At 42.1% G+C, this 19,728-nt stretch overlaps 1 protein-coding gene across 1 annotated transcript in view; it reads right to left on the reverse strand.

Annotated features, from left to right (window-relative positions):
• Positions 1-19,393, reverse strand: part of LOC126212602 (translation initiation factor IF-2-like) — a 50,044-nt gene extending 30,651 nt beyond the window's left edge. Inside the window, exon 1 of the mRNA XM_049940030.1 lies at positions 18,799-19,393. Coding sequence (XP_049795987.1) covers positions 18,799-19,393 — 595 coding nt within the window. The remainder of the gene's footprint in view (positions 1-18,798) is intronic.
• Positions 19,394-19,728: the final 335 nt, after the last annotated feature.

Genomic DNA, 19,728 nt, shown 5'->3' on the forward strand with positions numbered 1-19,728 from the left:
ATGTCATCAGAACTTAATAGATCATCATAGTTACAGTTAGTAGGAAGTCGTTTTAATAAATCAGTTTTGTAAGAAAAAACGAACCACTGTTTAATCTTGATGTTAATCAAGATTGAGAACTTTTGCACTGCAGTGAGCAATCTATGGTACATGTATATGGTTTCCTTTAATAGCAGGTAAAGATTCCAAAATGATGATGCTTTCTATAAACTGTGTATACATCCGTGAGGAATACAGGTGAAGGAAGTTTCAAGGTAATACCTATGTTGAAAATGTATATTCAGTGACAAACGAACAATCCGTATGTCCAGATTCTCATCATGTCCCTATCAGACTGAAATTAACACAATGAGCAAAGTGTAGAATGAATTATTTGGTGTTATTCAGTAATTTTGCTGCAATGTCTTGACCACTCTGATTGTTTGTAACGCTGAAGTTCGTGCATGCACAAAAAATACACACCTTCCATAATTGTCTCAATAGAAATGTATCCATGAACCAGTGTTAAAAAAAGAGCTGTACCAACTATAAATACTTGGTTTCCAGTGAATGTTACTTTCAGTATTCTGTCTCTTCATGACCTGAGAAATGTAAATGAGTTTATATCACTGAACCTACTTTTCCTCATCCTTTCTGAATCTGTTTCCTGTGTAATCACCCATTTACTGCACCCATTAGACGAGTGAAAATACTGCCTTTGAGCTGTACTTCATGGTAACAACAGAAACTGAGTACCACTGTTCTTATATGATTGCTTTTTTTTTTCAGATTGCAGAACTAAAGCAATGGACCAGGAGCCAGCTACGTGGATAAAAAAAGAGGAAACGGACGAAGTAAAAACAGAGTTACACTCCATGGTAAGTGGCTTACTTGTATTTCTTAACAGTGTTTCGTTAATTTCTGTGTACAGTATGGTGGGTGAGTACATAAAATTGATGTCATGCTGCTGGAAACACGAGTAATTCTGTTTACTAAACAACTGATGAACTTTCACTCCTTAATATGACATTTTGCACAGTGCATTGAACTAAGCCTGTTATTAAACCTCACATAGAATTCAGCAAGAGTTTCAATTTAATGTTAAGTAAACATGGAAAACTTTTTTTAATGCACAATTCAATTATACTGATAACGTGGTTGCCATAAAGTGGGTATATTCTGCTCCGATACGCTTCTTTTAAATGACAGCCTTAATGTGCAACTTAAGAATAACTATGACCATAGTGAATCTTAGCAGTGCCATTAAATTTATAAGTGGTATGGCTGCAGTTATTGCATTATTGCAGTGTATTGTAGTATGGAATAAGAAATGTAATTTATTGATGTTGAAGTGACATTTGCATGTCACTAATCTGAGAAGTAAATTTTATAGTACTATTAACATTAGGTGTTTACCTTGAATATATGAACAAAGTGTAAGAAGAACGGTTAGCAGGGTCATTCCATGTCAAGTGGCCTAAGGGTCCCCACTAGACCATCTCCAATCTCCATGAAATTTTTTCAGGTTGTACATAGAGACCTTACATATAGCACTGCCAAATTACAGCTTCATAAGTAGTATGGTGGGGCCACTAGCCACCATTTCGTAAAGGCTCAATTTTTGACATTGTGACTATAGTAAATTCATCATAGTGTGCTATCAAAGTGGCTCATAAATCTTGTATCAAATTTTGACTGTACTTCATTGCATTGTATCTACTGAAAGCATTAACTTTCTGTAGCTGGTACTTTAGTTATCTGAAGCCTGTCAGCATGTCATAATGCTCTGCAAGTGGCATCCAGATTGCTCAAACAATAACTGAGTTATCTGAGCTCACTTTGTCTGATCAGAAAAAGTTTTTAGTTTAGAGACAGACCAGTTTAACATGCTTCAACAATCAGTCTGAACCACATTGTTGTGTAGTGACAAGTGTTCAGAAGTTGTGTGCCTTTTTAAATTATGTAAAGTGTGTTGTCATTACTGGATTAACATTGTTTTTCGGTTAGTAAAAATTATTTCAAGGTAGTTATTTAATTTTTTCTGATGTATTCTCCAGGAAGTTCCCATTACATATGCAGGTTGTATACAACCCGGGAGATCCGGGAAGAACCCGGGAATTTTTTAGATTTCCGGGAATTTCATTGTTTTTGTTTTCAGTTACATTTTTGCAATTTTTACTGGTAAGAATCGATACTGTAACAAAGGATATTAGTGTCCCACTACTGCAGAGTAATACTGCAGTAATAATACATGAAGGAGAGAAAAAACGAAAACAAAACTTAAACTGCAAAGGAAATGCGCCCTACACAACAACAAAACGCAGTGCTCATACAAGCGTCTGCCAACAGAAAAATGTGTCAAAGGAATACTATGCAAGGCTTCGTAACAACAAATTTCCTCCAATGAGCGTGACATCACAACTGTTTACATTAGATTCATTTTAGCAGTTATGAGTGGGATCATGTGTATGCGCAGTTGAGTAGTAGCTTCTCCCGCTTCTAGCTACAGAAATGTGGCTGTTGGCTGTGTAAGCAGTCGCAGCTAGATGCTACAGGGAAATATTTTACTGGAGTGCTCAAGCTGCCAGATTCATGCGTCCGCAGCTGGCCCAAACCTGGGGGGGGGGGGCAAATTCATATTCTTCAGGGAGAAATCCTTGTTTCACAAAGCTCCTAGCATCCAGCGCACGTTAGTCTATCGATTAATCATATTACTGAAAACGCATCCCTGTCGGTTTTTGAACACATACTAAGTTGATTTCTGAATGAATCGTAAGTTGATCTGTGAATGCATGCATAGTGTACGTGATTGCCAGGGGAATCCTTCTCGCATGTAGAAACAAACTTTCCTACAGACAAAAGGGGCTATACGAGCTGAGCGGAGTAAGGCTGAACGAATGAATGCCAACTGTTGTCTGATTGTGTGGTTGATTGGGTTTGCAAATGATGAGCTTTGTTATAATTACTAGTGAAATCCATAGATTCAAACTACCGGAGTGGAAATAAACAAATAACAGGTAAGAAATATTACGTATAAAACTGACTCTGAGCACAATGGGACTTCATCTGAGGTCATCTGTCCTCTAGAACTTAGAACTATTTAAATCTAAGTAACCTAAGAACATCACACACGTCCATGCCCGAGGCAGGATTCGAACCTGCAGCCACAGCAGTAGCGGGGTTCCAGACTAAAGCGCCTAGAACTACTCAGCCACTGCGGACAGCGATTACATATTACCTTCTTGGTGTAACCAAGAAAATGAAATTTTGACAAAGTTTTTGGCCAGATCGCTGTACTAGTAAGGGCCAGTTGTACAGTCCCCGGCTAGCAGCCGCTGTAAGTTCTGTTCTGGAAGTAGTATGGAAAATGCGTTGTACGAACACGTAACAACGCCTAACCGCAGAATAATCGCGGGATAACTAAACCGGTGATTCGACAGAGTTAGTGAAGTTACCCGGTGAATAAGCTTTGACATTGACAGGAATAGTCACAGAATTAGTGATAACAAGACTCTTTGTTAGAACGAGGAAGAAGAAACGGGGACATCACATCAATTATGGAACAAAATGACGATTAAAAGTTTGTATAAAAATTTTGTACTACTACTTTTCGATCTTGTGCTTGAGAACTGGAGCGTATGAATGGAGTGTGAAACTATTTCCCAAAGTAAAGCTTTTTGCTTATAGTAGGCCTAATAGGCATTTGGTATTGGTACTTTGTGAGTTGTATTCTGTCGTTAAAAAATGACTGTGCCAAAACAGTCTCGCTTATTTGGTGTGTGTTAAAATTGTTGCAGTATTAGAAAGGCCTATTTTGTTTTATCTAGCAGAGTGTGACAAAATAGACGTAATCAGATCGAGAAACCACACCAGTCTTGGGTCCTATTTGTATTAATAGCTTTTTCAGTATTAGACTACGACATTTCGGTTTTTCCTGTAGCAAAACATTTGACAAACTTTGATGAGGTAACAGATTCTTTCACAGAAAGGAAAGCATGCCATGTAAAGCTGTAGCAAGATTAGAGAGAGAAAAATTATAGGAGCGAAGGATCGAAGAAATGTGAATTGTCTTGCTTGCCTCATGTCTTTACTGGTTTTATGTATCCTATATTTAATTTTATGTCACACAAAACAGCAAGTTGTTAGCTGCTAGGGAATAGAGTGCAACTTTTCTGAAGTTCATTTTTAAAAAAGAAAAAAAATAGGGACAGGATGTCAAATTGACTGACTGTAAGCATGAGACACACCACAGGACATTTTAATTTCCACTGTCCTGAATATGGTTTTATGGCATCCATTGCAAAATATACACGTTTCAATTCCACAGAGCGAAATACAGTGACGTGCGATAGGAGAATGCTGTGTGAAGAAGTGTGGCACTGCACTTTAGCACATTTACGACCAAATAACATGTCTTACATTTCCTCAAACACATGTTTTATGCATTAGACTCTTCAGAAAGATGCACGCTACAAAATTAATATATTTTTGAAAATTAGTTTTTTCTAATTTTTGACGTCCTATCTCAAACGCTTGAGGGAGTGGCGGAGTATTGGCCCAGTTCGAAAGTATCATAAATTCGGGGCTGATGCATAGAGCAGTCTGAGTTATAGTGGGCATGTGGGTAATCTCCACATGATCCGTGTATACATTTAGTGATTTTGCTGTTTCCTCTTCGTTTACTGCTTTCACATCAAATGAAAACAAAACAGATTGCTGTGGTGGGAGGCTATCGAGTGAATTAAAATACATACACATAATTACGGAAGGCTGAAATGTGTTGTTAGTTGCAGATTTTATTTTATTTCCAACTTTGTGACGGTCAAGCATTTATTGCCTTGCTGAACAATTTTTGTCAATTTGCTAAAGAAATTTTCTTTTATTAATCTTTTCTGCTGAGGCAGACAATATATTTGAAACAAAGTGTTTAATTCTGCACACTGTTTGCTGCATCATTTCAAGTGCACGTTTTCAACTTGTAACACGTGTGGCATTATGTCATAATAAAGAATTCTCGGTCACAAAATTCCGATGCTCTTAGAGTATCCTCCGATATCTTGTTTGTTTTATGACATAATGTAAGATGTTTTAATGTTTTACACTTACGAACATTCGGGCTCCCTACGCCATCATAGCTGCGCAAGGCCAGTGGCACCTGTCAACTGGTGCTCTCTGGCAACTGCACAAATGAACCTATTTCTAATAGCTCGCGTGAAAATATTCCGAATGGTGGTTTGAAAAGTGTTAATTTCAAAATAAATATCCTTCTACGTAAGTTGACCTATGTGTGAGAATGTACGTGAGTAGTCGTTTTGTTGCGACTTCCCCCAATGACTTTAGAAATTCTGATGGAATGTTATCTACCCCTTCTGCCTTATTTGACCGTAAGTCCTCCAAAGCTCTTTTAAATTCTGATTCTAATACTGGATCCCCTATCTCTTCTAAATCGACTCCTGTTTCTTCTTCTACACATCAGACAAATCTTCACCCTCAAAGAGGCTTTCAATGTATTCTTTCCACCTATCTGCTCTCTCCTCTGCATTTAACAGTGATATTCCTGTTGCACTCCTAATGTTACCACCGTTGCTTTTAATGTCACCAAAGGTTGTTTTGACTTTCCTGTATGCTGAGTCTGTCCTTCCGACAATCATATCTTTTTCGATGTCTTCACATTTTTCCTGCAGCCATTTCATCTTAGCTTCCCTGCACTTCCTATTTATTTCATTCCTCAGCGACTTTTACTTCTGTATTCCTGATTTTCCCAGAACATGTTTGTACTCCGTCCTTTCATCAATCAACTGAAGTATTTCTTCTGTTACCCATGGTTTCTTCGCAGCTACCTTCTTTGTACCTATGTTTTCCTTCCCAACTTCTGTGATGGCCCTTTTTAGAGATGTCCATTCCTCTTCAACTGTACTGCCTACTGCGCTATTCCTTATTGCTGTATCTATAGCGGTAGAGTACTTGAAACATATCTCGTGATTCCTTAGTACTTGCGTATCCCACTTCTTTGCATATTGATTCTTCCTGACTAATGTCTTGAACTTCAGCCTACTCTTCATCACTACTATATTGTGATCTGAGTCTATATCTGCTCCTGGGTATGCCTTACAATCCAGTATCTGATTTCGGAATCTCTGTCTGACCATGATGTAATCTAATTGAAATCTTCCTGTATCTCCTGACCTTTTCCGAGTGTACCTCCTCCTCTTGTGATTGTTGAACAGGGTATTCGCTATTACTAGCTGAAACTTGTTACAGAACTCAATTAGTCTTTCTCCTCTTTCATTTCTTGTCCCAAGCCCATATTCTCCTGTAACCATTTCTTCTATTCCTTCCCCTACAACTGCATTCCAGTCGCCCATGACTATTAGATTTTCGTTCCCCTTTACATACTGCATTACCCTTTCAATATCCTCATACACTTTCTCTATGGATTGTCAATGTGGAAACGGGAAAACAATTGCAAGCTGTGACTAAGAACAATGTCAAACCTGGTCGGAAGATCTGTCCAACTTGCAGAAAAAATTTTTATCAAAGAAAGCAGAAAAATCACAGTGGACTTCAAACCAGTCGGATGATGAAGCATATCCAGAAGTAGCAATCAATTCAATTCTAACTGCTTTTTGGGTCTCTCCTCTAAAATATCAGAGAATATCCAAAAGGGATGTGAAAGGTTGCGCAAAACGAAAAATAAGTGAAGCTCAACAGGCAATTGCGAATAACATTGCTGATGCTGGAGGATTAGCCCCAAAAGATTTTCAAAAGTACAAGCAGGACATGTCCTGATTGTGAAGATTATAAGCAGCTGATTGAGGAATTGAAAGGGAAGTTGAAATTGTCAAGGCAGCCTGAAAAATTGCAGATACTGACACTAGTACCACAAAGCTGGAATATAAAAGAGACAACGCAAAATTCGCTGTTTCAGAGAGGATGGTAAAAGCAGCTAGGAATTACAGGCAGAAAATAGTGTACTAACTCTGCCAAAGAACAAGTGTGGCAAGATGATTTCACATGCCGTAGAAGAGTGGTAACATTTTTTCAGAATGAAGAATTTAGTCGAATTTGTCCAGGTAAAAAGACTATTTATCAATTAGAATAGAAGGAAAGATAGTTTTGATGCAAAAATAACTACTTCTGAATAATTTGGAAGAAATATTTGTTGCATATCAACTTCAGCATGGGCCTGAAGTTAGATTTGGCAGATTTTGTGAATTGAGGCCAAAATCGTGCATTGCTGTGGGTGCTGCAGGAACCCACTCAGTTTCTGGCTGCACTTTACACCAAACTGTGAAACTGATGCTTGCAAGCACTCCAATTAAAGAAGATTATAAGAGTCTGACTGCTAAAACAGTGTGTGATTTGGAATCCAGACTGCATGCTTCTTCCCCGTGAAATCTGTCTGGGAAAAGAACTACTTGAACAGGTTTTAGAAAGTAGTTTTGAAGACAGTGATCCAGATGATACCATTGAGTTCAGTGGGTGCACACTGATAGATACATTAAAAACAAAGCAGATGACCACTGAGGATTTTATTGAAGATCTGATTTCAAAAATTGACAAACTTTCCACTCATTATGTTGCAAAGCACCAGAGCAAGCAACTAAAATGCATAAAAGAAAACTGTAAGCCAACTGAAATGATCATATTAATGGACTTTGCTGAAAGTTATTCCTTCATTGTCCAGGATGCAGTTCGAGGTTTTCACTGGAATAACAGCCAAGCAACTTTACACCAATTTGTTGTATACTTCAGAAATAACTTGGACATCAGCAGCATCAGCTACTGTATAATAAGTGACAGCCTGAAACGTAATGCAATTGCTGTAAATGCTTTTATAGTGAAATTAATAGAAGATCTAAAGTGTCTACTTGGAAAAATTACACACATTTACTACTTCAGTGATGGGTCAGCAGTGCAGTACAAAAACTTCAAAAATTTTATGAAACTCTGCCACCATCAGAATGACTTTGGAATCTCAGCTGAATGGAACTTTCCTGCTACAAGCCACGGAAAATCTCCATTGATAGAATTGGAGGAACTGTAAAGTGCGTGGCAGCAAGAGCAAGCCTTCAAAGACCAACTGAGAACCAGATTTTGACACCAACTGACTTGTTTAAATACTGTACAAAGAATATCAGAGGAATCCAATTCATTTTTGTTTCAAAAGAACAAATTGAAACATTAAAAACTGAGCAGGAAGCAAGGTTAAAAAATGGCTGCACAGTATCAGGAACAAGAGACCATCGCCATTTTGTGCCATTAAATGAAAAGCAAGTTTGTGTTAGAAGAGTATTCAATGATACAAACTTTTTTGTGACAAATGTTGACCAAAGCGTTTCATTCAGAAATACTAAAGCCTTACAACTGGACCAATACATTGCCTGTATATATGATGGAAAATGGTGGATTGGTAATGTGTCTGAAGTTTCAGAAGAAGAAAATGTTTGTTATTTTCATGCACCCCAATGGACCGGCACATTCATTCTATAGGCCAGCTAGGCAGGATGCTTGTTGGATTCCAAACCAACACTATTTCTATCATTCCAGCTCCATCAGCAACAAGAATGGGCTGACATTATAGCTTGTTAGAATCAACTGTAATTTCTATTAGTAACAAATTTCAGCAAATGAATTAATAAGATCTGAAATATTTGGCTTGGGAACCATAAAGAGTATGATTGGCACATGTATCTTTTAATGTACTATAAATGTGAGTTTGATACAACAAGATTTATGGAACACTTTGATAGCACACTATGATGAATTTACCATAGTTTGACCTTTTGTACTAAAACGAAGCTATTGTACCCAAAAAGTTGAACAGGATCACAAAGTTTGAGCACAACAGGTCTCTTAGATCCTGAACAGTGGTAAAACAAAGTTGATCATTTATTCATTTCAGTCACAATGAAAAAAACGAGCCTTTACAAAAAGGTGGCCCCATCATACTATTTATGAAGCTGTAATTTGGCAGTGCTTCATGTAAGGTCTATATGTACATGCTGTAAAAATTTCATAAAATTAGAGATGGTCAAGTGGGGAACTTGTCTAAATTTAGGCCACTTGACATGGAATGACCCAATAGTAAAGTTAAATTTCGGACAAATACCACATGAAAACATAAATTGTTACACGGCCCGTATCTGCAGAATGAATTTATATGTTGGCAGTGAAGTTTTCATGAAGCAATGGTATTACACATGAAATATTGACAGGTTTGTTCATAACCACTTTCTGTGTTTGCCGCACGTTGTCACACATTTTTTGTGAAACTGCCAGAATGTTACAGTTACTGGTGTAAATAATCTTACGTACACACGTCACTTGAAATCTGATGCAGTGCAGCTATTTGTAGGGTATTCAGCTATCAGCAGGAAAACAAATTCACTTGGTGCCACTAGTATTTTTATTCTGCCTACCAGAATTGAGGGTCCTGACACAATCACGCGAACTACTTGTGTACTGTCTGTGCTGAACAAGTCTGCTTCAACACCCATCTTGGGTGCAACTGCAGAAGTACTGTGATAGCATTAATGCATCATTTGCATTTGAATATATGAGAGTGCTTCATTATAGTTCGTACGAACCATGTGATCGGCTTGCAGTTCATTTGTCGAGGAGTATCACAACAGTAATCCTAAACCATCACTGTGAGGAAACGATAGGAAAGTAAATATACTAAATTTTATTAAATACAGTAAAAGAGTGGTTAGACCCAACATAGTTAGTCTTGGCTTTCACCCGTGACACAAGGTTTCGCATACGAATGATATGTATGCACAACACACATTATGTAAATGAAAAGCGATTTGAAGAGTCATTGACCTTGGACCTGAACCTGAGAACTTTTCAAAGGCTACAAGGTCAAAATGTGTTTCTAGACCCCCTCCCCCCTAGAAATATTGGTTGTGCTGAGAGACTGATACATAGTGCAGCTCAAGGCCTAGCCTAGGTTGAAAGGTGGCAGTGTGGCTGTGAGCTGACAAATTGACCAGTAGTGCAGCCTAACCAAAAAATTCCAATTGTGCCCAGAATGTAACTTTTAACTACAAGAAGTCTTCTTTTACGTTGTGTGGTGTGTTAGTGGGACTGAACTTCCCTATGACCTTAACAGATGCATGTAGTCATTACGTTTATTGAAAGCCACCTTCTTGGTCAAATTAATAAAGCTTAGTTTTTAAATGGTGTATATTTTGGGCATGAGCACATGCTGGAAAGTAATCGTACACAATTTTTATTTGAAAATTATTGAAGCATTTTAATTGAAACAAACTTTATTAACATTTTACATCTTTATTCTTAGTGTTTAAATATTTATTTCAAACAATGTCACCATGGCAGTGAACACCTTTCTCCCAATGAGACACCAGGTTGTTGGTGTCATCACTGTAGAATGTTTGACTTTGTTGGCAGATGCACAGCCTCATCTCTGCTCACACCAATTCACCACTATCAAAGTGAAGTTAAAAAAATGGCTCTGAGCACTATGTGACTTAACATCTGAGGTCACCAGTCCTCTAGAACTTAGAGCTACTTATACCTAACTAACCTAAGGACATCACACACATCCATGCCTGAGGCAGGATTCGATCCTGCGACTATAGCGGCTGCGCGGTTCCAGACTGAAGTGCCTAGAACTGCTCGGCCACACCGGCCGGCAATGTGAAGTTCTTGAAGGTTTTCTTTAGGTTTTGCAAATAGTTGAAAATTAACTGGGTCAAACTGGGACACTGTGAAGTATGAACAATAACAATGAATCAAAGGTGTCAGACTGTTGTAGATGCAAAAAAAAAAAGTTGTGTATGGTCTATCATTGTCATGCTGAAGGAGAGGGTACTCCATGTGTGGATGAACTATTTGAATTTGTGTTCTATTTTCTGAGGGTTTTCTGACATGCTGACACGGTTAACTAACACACACGTTACACACTGCAGTTCAGAACTCTTCAGCAGGAGGGTGCTGCATATTGTCAGCAAAGTCGTAACATCAACAGAGTAATATGCATGACAACTGATATGAAGAGCAGAATCAAAGTTTAGGAGGCATTATTTTCTGGTACACTCTTTTAGTAATTTGATGCAATTGACAATTGCCTTGAATGTTGCAGAATGGTTCCCTTGGAATGGCCTAGCATCCATTTGGAAGTCATAATACTACACTCCTGGAAATGTAAAAAAGAACACATTGACACCGGTGTGTCAGACCCACCATACTTGCTCCGGACACTGCGAGAGGGCTGTACAAGCAATGATCACACGCACGGCACAGTGGACACACCAGGAACCGCGGTGTTGGCCGTCGAATGGCGCTAGCTGCGCAGCATTTGTGCACCGCCGCCGTCAGTGTCAGCCAGTTTGCCGTGGCATACGGAGCTCCATCGCAGTCTTTAACACTGGTAGCATTCCGCGACAGCGTGGACGTGAACCGTATGTGCAGTTGACGGACTTTGAGCGAGGGCGTATAGTGGGCACGCGGGAGGCCGGGTGGACGTACCGCCGAATTGCTCAACACGTGGGGCGTGAGGTCTCCACAGTACATCGATGTTGTCGCCAGTGGTCGGCGGAAGGTGCACATGCCCGTCGACCTGGGACCAGACCACAGCGATGCACGGATGCATGCCAAGACCGTAGGATCCTACGCAGTGCCGTAGGGGACCGCACCGCCACTTCCCAGCAAATTAGGGACACTGTTGCTCCTGGGGTATCGGCGAGGACCATTCGCAACTGTCTCCATGAAGCTGGGCTACGGTCCCGCACACCGTTAGGCCGTCTTCTGCTCACGCCCCAACATCGTGCAGCCCGCCTCCAGTGGTGTCGCGACAGGCGTGAATGGAGGGACGAATGGAGACGTGTCGTCTTCAGCGATGAGAGTCGCTTCTGCCTTGGTGCCAATGATGGTCGTATGCGTGTTTGGCGCCGTGCAGATGAGCGCCACAATCAGGACGGCATACGACCGAGGCACACAGGGCCAACACCCGGCATCATGGTGTGGGGAGCGATCTCCTACACTGGCCGTACACCACTGGTGATCGTCGAGGGGACACTGAATAGTGCACGGTACATCCAAACCGTCATCGAACCCATCGTTCTACCATTCCTAGACCGGCAAGGGAACTTGCTGTTCCAACAGGACAATGCACGTCCGCATGTATCCCGTGCCACCCAACGTGCTCTAGAAGGTGTAAGTCAACTACCCTGGCCAGCAAGATCTCCGGATCTGTCCCCCATTGAGCATGTTTGGGACTGGATGAAGCGTCGTCTCACGCGGTCTGCACGTCCAGCACGAACGCTGGTCCAACTGAGGCGCCAGGTGGAAATGGCATGGCAAGCCATTCCACAGGACTACATCCAGCATCTCTACGATCGTCTGCATGGGAGAATAGCAGCCTGCATTGCTGCGAAAGGTGGATATACACTGTACTAGTGCCGACATTGTGCATGCTCTGTTGCCTGTGTCTATGTGCCTGTGGTTCTGTCAGTGTGATCATGTGATGTATCTGACCCCAGGAATGTGTCAATAAAGTTTCCCCTTCTTGGGACAATGAATTCACGGTGTTCTTATTTCAATTTCCAGGAGGGTATATCCATAACATCAGCCAAAACATTATGACCACTGATCTGCTATCAATATAAACTTATCCAGGCAATAGCACCTCACCGTATGAGTGAGCATGCTGTCTGGGTGTGTAAAATAGGGAATGCACACAATCTGAGTTTGACTGAGAGCAGATTTTGATGGCCTGAAGGCTTAGGATGAGCATTTTGGAAGCTGCACAGCTTGTTGGGCGTTTGAGGAGTGCTGTGGCAGTTGTCTTCAACACATGGCAAAACACAGGTGAAACCATGTCCAGACATTATGGAGGTTGGGCAAGTACTGCTCATGACAGGTGGTACACATCATAGGATAGGCAGACTGGTAAAACAAGACAGGCAGTAAACTGTGGCATAACTAACATCAGGCATTAATGCTAGGCAGAGTACAAGTGTGTCCACATGCACAATGCTCCAAACACTGATGACCCATTAATGTGCCAGTGTTAATGTCATGACATTGACAACTAAAACTGAAATAGGCATGAAACTGTTGGTGTTGGATGTTGGCACATTGGGAGAGCACTGCATGGACTGATGAATCCTGATACATTTGTCATGCCTTTGGGAGGATGCATTTCTTGTTGTGATCTTCAGTCCTGAGACTGGATTGATGCAGCTCTCCATGCTACTCTATCCTGTTCAAGCTGCTTCTTCTCCGAGTAACTACTGCAACCAACATCCTCCTGAATCTGTGTAATCATGCCTTGGTCTCCCTCTATAACTTCTACCTTCCGCCGTTCCCTCCAGTACTAAATCGATGATCCCTTGTGACTCAGAATGTGTCCTACCAACTGATCCCTTCTTCTAGTCAAGTTGTGCCACAAATGTCTCTTCTCCCCAATTCTATTCAATATCTCCTCATTAGTTACGTGATACACCCATCTAATCTTCAGCATTCTTTTATAGCAACACGTTTCAAAAGCTTCTGTTCTCTTCTCGTCTAAACTACTTATCGTCTACATTTCACTTCCATAGATGGATACAGTCCATACCAGTACTTTCAGAAAAGACTCCCTGACACTTAAATGTGTACTTTATGTTAACAAATTTCTCTTATTCAGAAATGCTTTCCTTGCCATTGCCAGTCTACATTTTATATCCTCTCTACTTCAACCATCAGTTATTTTGCCACCCAAATAGCAAAACTCATCTACTACTTTAAATGTCTTATTTCCTAATTCCATCATAATATTCTGATTTGATTAGACTACATTCCATTATCCTTGTTTTGCTTTTGTTGATGCTCATCTTATATCCCCCTTTGAAGCCACTGTCCATTCTGTTCAGGTCCTCTGCTGTCTCTGACAGAATTACAATGTTGTTGGCAAACCTCAGAGTTTTTATTTCTTCTCCCTGGATTTTAATGCATACTGAAAATTCTTCTTTTGTTTCATTTATTGCTTGCTCAACATAGAGTGAAAAACACTGGGGATGGGCTAAAACCCTGTCTCACTCCGTTCCCAACCACTGCTTCCCTTTCATGCTCCTCGACTTTCATAACTGCCATCTAGTTTCTGAACAAATTGTAAATAGCCTTTTGCTCACTGTATTTGATGACTGCCACCTTCAGAATTTGAAAGAGTATTCCAGTCAACATTGTCGAAAGCTTTCTCTAAGTCTACAAATGCTGGAAATGTAGGTTTGTCTTTCCTTAATCTGTCTTCATAGCTAACACTTGGTTCAAGAATCATGAAAGGAGGCTGTATACATGGAAGAAGCCTGGAGATACTGACAGGTTTCAGATAGATTATATAATGGTAAGACAGAGATTTAGGAACCAGGTTTTAAATTGTAAGACATTTCCTGGGGCAGATGTGGATTCTGACCACAATCTATTGGTTATGAACTGCAGATTGAAACTGAAGAAACTGCAAAAAGGTGGGAATTTAAGGAGATGGGACCTGGATAAACTGAAAGAACCAGAGGTTATAGAGTTTCAGGGAGAGCATAAGGGAACAATTGACCGGAATGGGGAAAGAAATACAGTAGAAGAAGAATGGGTAGCTCTGAGGGATGAAGTGGTGAAGGCAGCAGACGATCAAATAGGTAAAAAGACGAGGGCTAATAGAAATCCTTGGGTAACGGAAGAAATATTGAATTTAATTGATGAAAGGAGAAAATATAAAAATGCAGTAAATGAAGCAGGCAAAAAGGAATACAAACGTCTCAAAAATGAAATCGACAGGAAGTGCAAAATGGCTAAGCAGGGATGGCTAGAGGACAAATGTAAGGATGTAGAGGCTTGTCTCACTAGGGGTAAGATAGATACTGCCTACAGGAAAATTAAAGAGACCTTTGGAGAGAAGAGAACCACTTGTATGAATATCAAGAGCTCAGATGGCAACCCAGTTCTAAGCAAAGAAGGGAAAGCAGAAAGGTGGAAGGAGTATATAGAGGGTCTATACAAGGGCGATGTACTTGAGGACAATATTATGGAAATGGAAGAGGATGTAGATGAAGAGGAAATGGGAGATAAGATACTGCGTGAAGAGTTTGACAGAGCACTGAAAGACCTAAGTCAAAACAAGGCCCCGGGAGTAGACAACATTCCATTAGAACTACTGACGGCCTCGGGAGAGCCAGTCATGACAAAACTCTACCACCTGGTGAGCACGATGTATGAGACAGGCGAAATACCCTCAGACTTCAAGAAGAATATAATAATTCCAATCCCAAAGAAAGCAGGTGTTGACAGATGTGAAAATTACCGAACTATCAGTTTAATAAGTCACAGCTGCAAAATACTACCGCGAATTCTTTACAGACGAATGGAAAAACTGGTAGAAGCCGACCTCGAGGAAGATCAGTTTGGATTCCGTAGAAATGTTGGAACACGTGAGGCAATACTGACCTTACGACTTATCTTGGAAGAAAGATTAAGAAAAGGCAAACCTACGTTTCTAGCATTTGTAGACTTAGAGAAAGCTTTTGACAATGTTGACTGGAATACTCTCTTTCAAATTCTGAAGGTGGCAGGGGTAAAATACAGGGAGCGAAAGGCTATTTACAATTTGTACAGAAACCAGATGGCAGTTATAAGAGTCGAGGGGCATGAAAGGGAAGCAGTGGTTGGGAAAGGAGTGAGACAGGGTTGTAGCCTCTCCCCGATGTTATTCAATCTGTATATTGAGCAAGCAGTAAAGGAAACAAAAGAAAAATTCGGGGTAGGTATTAAAATTCATGGAGAAGAAGTAAAAACTTTGAGGTTCGCCGATGACATTGTAATTCTGTCAGAGACAGCAAATGACTTGGAAGAGCAGTTGAACGGAATGGACAGTGTCTTGAAAGGAGGATATAAGATGAACATCAACAAAAGCAAAACGAGGATAATGGAATGTAGTCAAATAAAGTCGGGTGATGCTGAGGAAATTAGATTAGGAAATGAGACACTTAAAGTAGTAAAGGAGTTTTGCTATTTAGGGAGTAAAATAACCGATGATGGTCGAAGTAGAGAGGATATAAAATGTAGACTGGCAATGGCAAGGAAAGCGTTTCTCAAGAAGAGAATTTTTTTAACATCGAATATAGATTTAGGTGTCAGGAAGTTGTTTCTGAAAGTATTTGTATGGAGTGTAGCCATGTATGGAAGTGAGACATGGACGATAACTAGTTTGGACAAGAAGAGAATAGAAGCTTTCGAAATGTGGTGCTACAGAAGAATGCTGAAGATAAGGTGGGTAGATCACGTAACTAATGAGGAGGTATTGAATAGGATTGGGGAGAAGAGAAGGTTGTGGTACAACTTGACTAGAAGAAGGGATCGGTTGGTAGGACATGTTTTGAGGCATCAAGGGATCACAAATTTAGCATTGGAGGGCAGCGTAGAGGGTAAAAATCGTAGAGGGAGACCAAGAGATCAATACACTAAGCAGATTCAGAAGGATGTAGGTTGCAGTAGGTACTGGGAGATGAAGAAGCTTGCACAGGATAGAGTAGCATGGAGAGCTGCATCAAACCAGTCTCAGGACTGAAGACCACAACAACAACAATCTGTCTTCTGAGATAAGTCGTAGGGTCAGTATTGCCTCATGTGTTGCAACATTTCTATGGAATCCAAACTAATCTTCCCTGATGTTGGCAGCTACCAGCTTTTCCATTTGTCTGTAAATAATTCATGTTAGTATTTTGCACCTGTGCCACAGATGTGACACCCAATCACTGACCATTTTCGAAGACAATGAGTTCTGCAGAGCACCTAATTGTGCTCTCTCGTGTTGTCTAATGGCTACTGAGGTCGCTGATATGGAGTGCCTGGCAGTATGTGGCAGCACAATGCACCTAGTATGAAAAAGTATGTTTCTGGCGGTGTCCGGATACTTTTGAGCACATACTGTATGATGAAGTTATGCCCTGTCCAAAATTCTACCAGATGGCTTCCTCTTTCATTCCTTATCCACATTCCATATTCACCCACTAATTTTCCTTCTCTGTGAACCGTGAAATTACTTTCAGAACTTTTTCTTAAGAATTTGCTTTATTTACTAGCGATTCATCAAGAACATTAACACATTTAATCACACTATGTGAGCGTGGAAGTAGTTGCCAGGGAGTAACTGATGAAATCAAAATGAAATTGCTTTTAACAAATGGGAATTTTATTCCTAAAAGTCTTTTTTATAAGAAACAGATTTAAAATTATGAGCAGAAAGCACCCTCTAAATATCAAGTTACAATTTATTCAGAGGCAGAAAGAACAAATTTTTGAGTGTATGAGCTTTCGGGCTGAGAACCTTGCCGCTCCCTTTTGACATGGCCGTAGTCATGACCGCTAACAACCACCTCTGAACGACTACACAGGTGCAAATCTGTAACACACCAGATTACTTTAAAGTAAAAGTTTTAACAATTTACACAAGCACACAAAGTATGCACCCCGTAGAATAGGTGGAAATTAAAAGATTAACTTGCCACCGAAGGTGCAACTTGATTTTAATTTCTAAGAAAAGACTTATGGTGGAAGGGTGGCAGCTTTATATACAAAAATGAGCATTTAAATAAAATCCCATGAAATGCAATCTTACATAAAATTATACAAGGTTGGCCAAACACGCTCTACAGTACACATATACCACCTCTGAAGATGATAGGCAAGATAAAAACATATTTCTGGAATTAGACCATTACACTTCAAGCAATAAATTCGTTAACACACCAAATCCGACAAACATGACAGTGGCAGCTATTAACGTACGGCAGACTGATAAGGTGATTACCAAACAACCCAAACTGCAGGTTGCTCTAACGCACCCCTAGTCCACAAGGGAAAAACGGACCACCCAATTCGTAAATAACCACCTGCCTGCGGGTGGGCAAATGGAGAAGTATAGTAGGATGACCCCAAAACAAAGGGGCTGGTGACCTCACCAAGAAAACAAATAGAATTTAACAAGTAACTGAAACAACATATCATGAATCACTTAACTTCTAATAAACTGCGATTTCTAGCGAAGAACTGGTGCAGCACCTCCAAAACGCTCTCCCGAACCGTCTACTGCTGGCCGCTTCAACAGACGCAGGAAGGTGCGCAAATCTCCCGTCTCACAGCGTCGCAGCTCGCACTGCCCAGACGGATGTCGTGGGTTGACTCCTGTTGCCCTCGTGTCCGCCGCGAAGCCACTACCCCTCGCTATACAGTGCGGCCCACTGGACTCACGTGGCGACCTCACATGCACTGACACTCAAGGCGAACAAGCCATCTTGTCTCAGTGTGTGACCAACCGACCGATTGATCCAACCGCCAATGACCATTGCCTGAACAACTCGAGCAGACTGACGGTCCAACGTGCAGCCTCAGATGCAGGAACTAAGCCCGCGACCGGGCGACCACTCGTTGAGTTCTCTCATTGCACCACAAATATGGATGAGAGACAAACTAGCAGGCTGGGGACGAGAGATTGACCCCAGGCTGACTCCAGACTCACCCAGACTGACCCCTACTGACTGACTGGTGAGCTCATAGTGCCCCTTACATACACACAAATAGGCAACCTTTCCCCATCCCCACCAGAGGGCGACACGAAAGCTGCGACTGCCACAGTTGCGCACCGCCAGAAACTGAGGGCAATGCCTTTCCCCTGTCTGCCTTTGCCTTTCCCCTGTCTGCCTTTGCCTTTCCCCTGTCTGCCTTTGCCTTTCCCCTGTCTGCCTCTGCCTTTCCCCGCCCCTGCCTGCCTCTGCCTTTCCCCGCCCCTGCCTGCCTCTGCCTTTCCCCGCCCCCGCCAACCTCTGCCTTTCCCCGCCCCCGCCTGCCTCTGCCTTTCCCCGCCCCCGCCTGCCTCTGCCTTTCCCCGCCCCCGCCTGCCTCTGCCTTTCCCCGCCCCCGCCTGCCTCTGCCTTTCCCCGCCCCCGCCTGCCTGCCTCTGCCTTTCCCCGCCCGCCTGCCTCTGCCTTTCCCCGCCCGCCTGCCTCTGCCTTTCCCCGCCCCCGCCCGCCTGCCTCTGCCTTTCCCCGCCCCCGCCCGCCGGCCTCTGCCTTTCCCCGCCCCCGCCCGCCGGCCTCTGCCTTTCCCCGCCCCCGCCCGCCGGCCTCTGCCTTTCCCCGCCCCCGCCCGCCGGCCTCTGCCTTTCCCCGCCCCCGCCCGCCGGCCTCTGCCTTTCCCCGCCCCCGCCCGCCGGCCTCTGCCTTTCCCCGCACCCGCCCGCCGGCCTCTGCCTTTCCCCGCCCCCGCCCGCCGGCCTCTGCCTTTCCCCGCCCCCGCCCGCCGGCCTCTGCCTTTCCCCGCCCCCGCCCGCCGGCCTCTGCCTTTCCCCGCCCCCGCCCGCCTCTGCTTTCTGCCCCCTTTTCCTCCACTGCCTCGTCTGCCGCCCCTTGGCCTTCATCCTTCTCCTCCCCTGCCCCTATCCTCTTTGTTCTCCTACTATCAAATTCCACTCCTCCGTGACTATTAAATTTTCGTCTTCCTTCACTATCGGAATAATTTCTCTATCTCATCATACATTTTTGCAATCTCTTCGTCTTGGGAGCTAGTTGGCGTATAATCTTGTACTACTGTGGTAGGCATGGGCTTCGTGTTTATCTCAGCTACAACAGTGTGTTCACTAAGCTTTTCGTAGTAGCTTTTCTGCGCTCCTATTTTTTATTCATTCTTAAACCTACTCATGCATTACCCCAGTTTGATATTGTATTGGCCAGCCGGTGTCACCGTGCAGTTCTA

Source organism: Schistocerca nitens, chromosome 11 (assembly GCF_023898315.1).
Source record: "Schistocerca nitens isolate TAMUIC-IGC-003100 chromosome 11, iqSchNite1.1, whole genome shotgun sequence".
NCBI lineage: Eukaryota > Metazoa > Arthropoda > Insecta > Orthoptera > Acrididae > Schistocerca > Schistocerca nitens.